The 1,470-nt window shown below is 35.4% G+C and overlaps 1 protein-coding gene across 1 annotated transcript in view; it reads left to right on the forward strand.

The window, feature by feature from the left end:
- Window positions 1-682: 682 nt before the first annotated feature.
- Window positions 683-1,470, forward strand: part of SARC_03308 (hypothetical protein) — a gene marked incomplete at its 3' end in the record, with an annotated part of 5,915 nt that continues 5,127 nt past the window's right edge. The window contains exon 1 of the mRNA XM_014302902.1: window positions 683-762. Within this exon, the coding sequence (XP_014158377.1) occupies window positions 741-762 (22 nt within the window). The 5' untranslated portion in view covers window positions 683-740. The remainder of the gene's footprint in view (window positions 763-1,470) is intronic.

The following is a 1,470-nucleotide window of genomic DNA, read 5'->3' on the forward strand; positions in this document are numbered from 1 at the left end:
GTCAACCATCTACATGTATTTACATATAATAAACATATCACATGTTCAAATCATACTTTGCATCTCTAATCCACATCGCCCTGTAAGCTCCTCCCTATGTCACTTATTAACTCACTCTATCTACACTTATCCATATAAGAGTATCATCTCTATATTACTTATTAACTCACTCTACCTACACTTATCCGTATAAGAGTATCATCCCTATGTCACTTATTAACTCACTCTATTTACACTTATCCGTATATGAGTATCATCTCTATATCATTTGTTTACTTACTCTACCTACACTTATCCGTATAAGAGTATCATCTCTATATCACTTATCTACTCACTCTACCTACACTTATCCGTATAAGAGTATCATCCCTATGTCACTTATTAACTCACTCTACCTACACTTATCCATATAAGAGTATCATCCCTATGTCACTTATTAACTCGCTCTACCAACACGTATCCATATAAGAGTTTCATCCGTATATCACTTGTTAACTCACTCTACCTACATTTATCCATATAAGAGTATCATCTCTATATCACTTATTTACTCACTCTACCTACACTTATCCGTATAAGAGTATCATCTTTATATCATTTGTTTACTTACTCTACCTACACTTATCCGTATATGAGTATCATCTCTATATCACTTACTAACTCACTCTACCTACACTTATCCATATAAGAGTATCATCCCGAGCGCGTTGACATCGCTTGGGTCTTCTGGGAGTGTTTCCATGGGAACGATGGCCATTCACGGTATGTTCAGGCGAGCGTATGTATACTTGTGTACATCTCATATGACTATGTTATCAATTGCATGTACATATAGAGCGTATGTAGACTTATGTACATATCGTATGACTGTTATCCAATACATATAAATATAGAGCATATGTAGGCTTATGTACATATCACGTGACTATGTTACCAAATACATATAAATATAGAGCGTATGTAGACTTATGTACATATCAAATGACTATGTTATCAAATACATATAAATATAGAGCGTATGTGGACCTATGTACCTATCATATGCCTATGTTCCAAATACATATACACATTCGAGTGTATGTAAAGCTACGTAGGCCCTATCTAGGTACCTATCATATATGTATGTTTTCATCTCTGCAGATACCTGTGTGCATAGATAGAGATGCTCAAAACCCTAGATACATTTGTACTGAGACAATCCATATAAAGTGGTTGTGTACGTATGGTTTCCAAAAACCCTAAACCCTAGAATCCGATTGGCGGGTTAGAAAAGTATATCATGAAAGTATTGCGATTTCGGTTTAGGGTTTTTACAACCCTGGAACCCAACTTGTTTTCTCTGTGGTAAAGTAGTCAGTTGTGTTCTATCTGTGTGGGTGGTATGGCCATTCCTTTGTCATATAACTTGTACTCTCATTCTTTCTCACTCCTTTGTTCGTAGATAATACATACACACACAAGAGAAGATAA

Source organism: Sphaeroforma arctica, assembly GCF_001186125.1.
Source record: "Sphaeroforma arctica JP610 unplaced genomic scaffold supercont1.166, whole genome shotgun sequence".
NCBI classification, from domain to species: Eukaryota; class Ichthyosporea; order Ichthyophonida; genus Sphaeroforma; species Sphaeroforma arctica.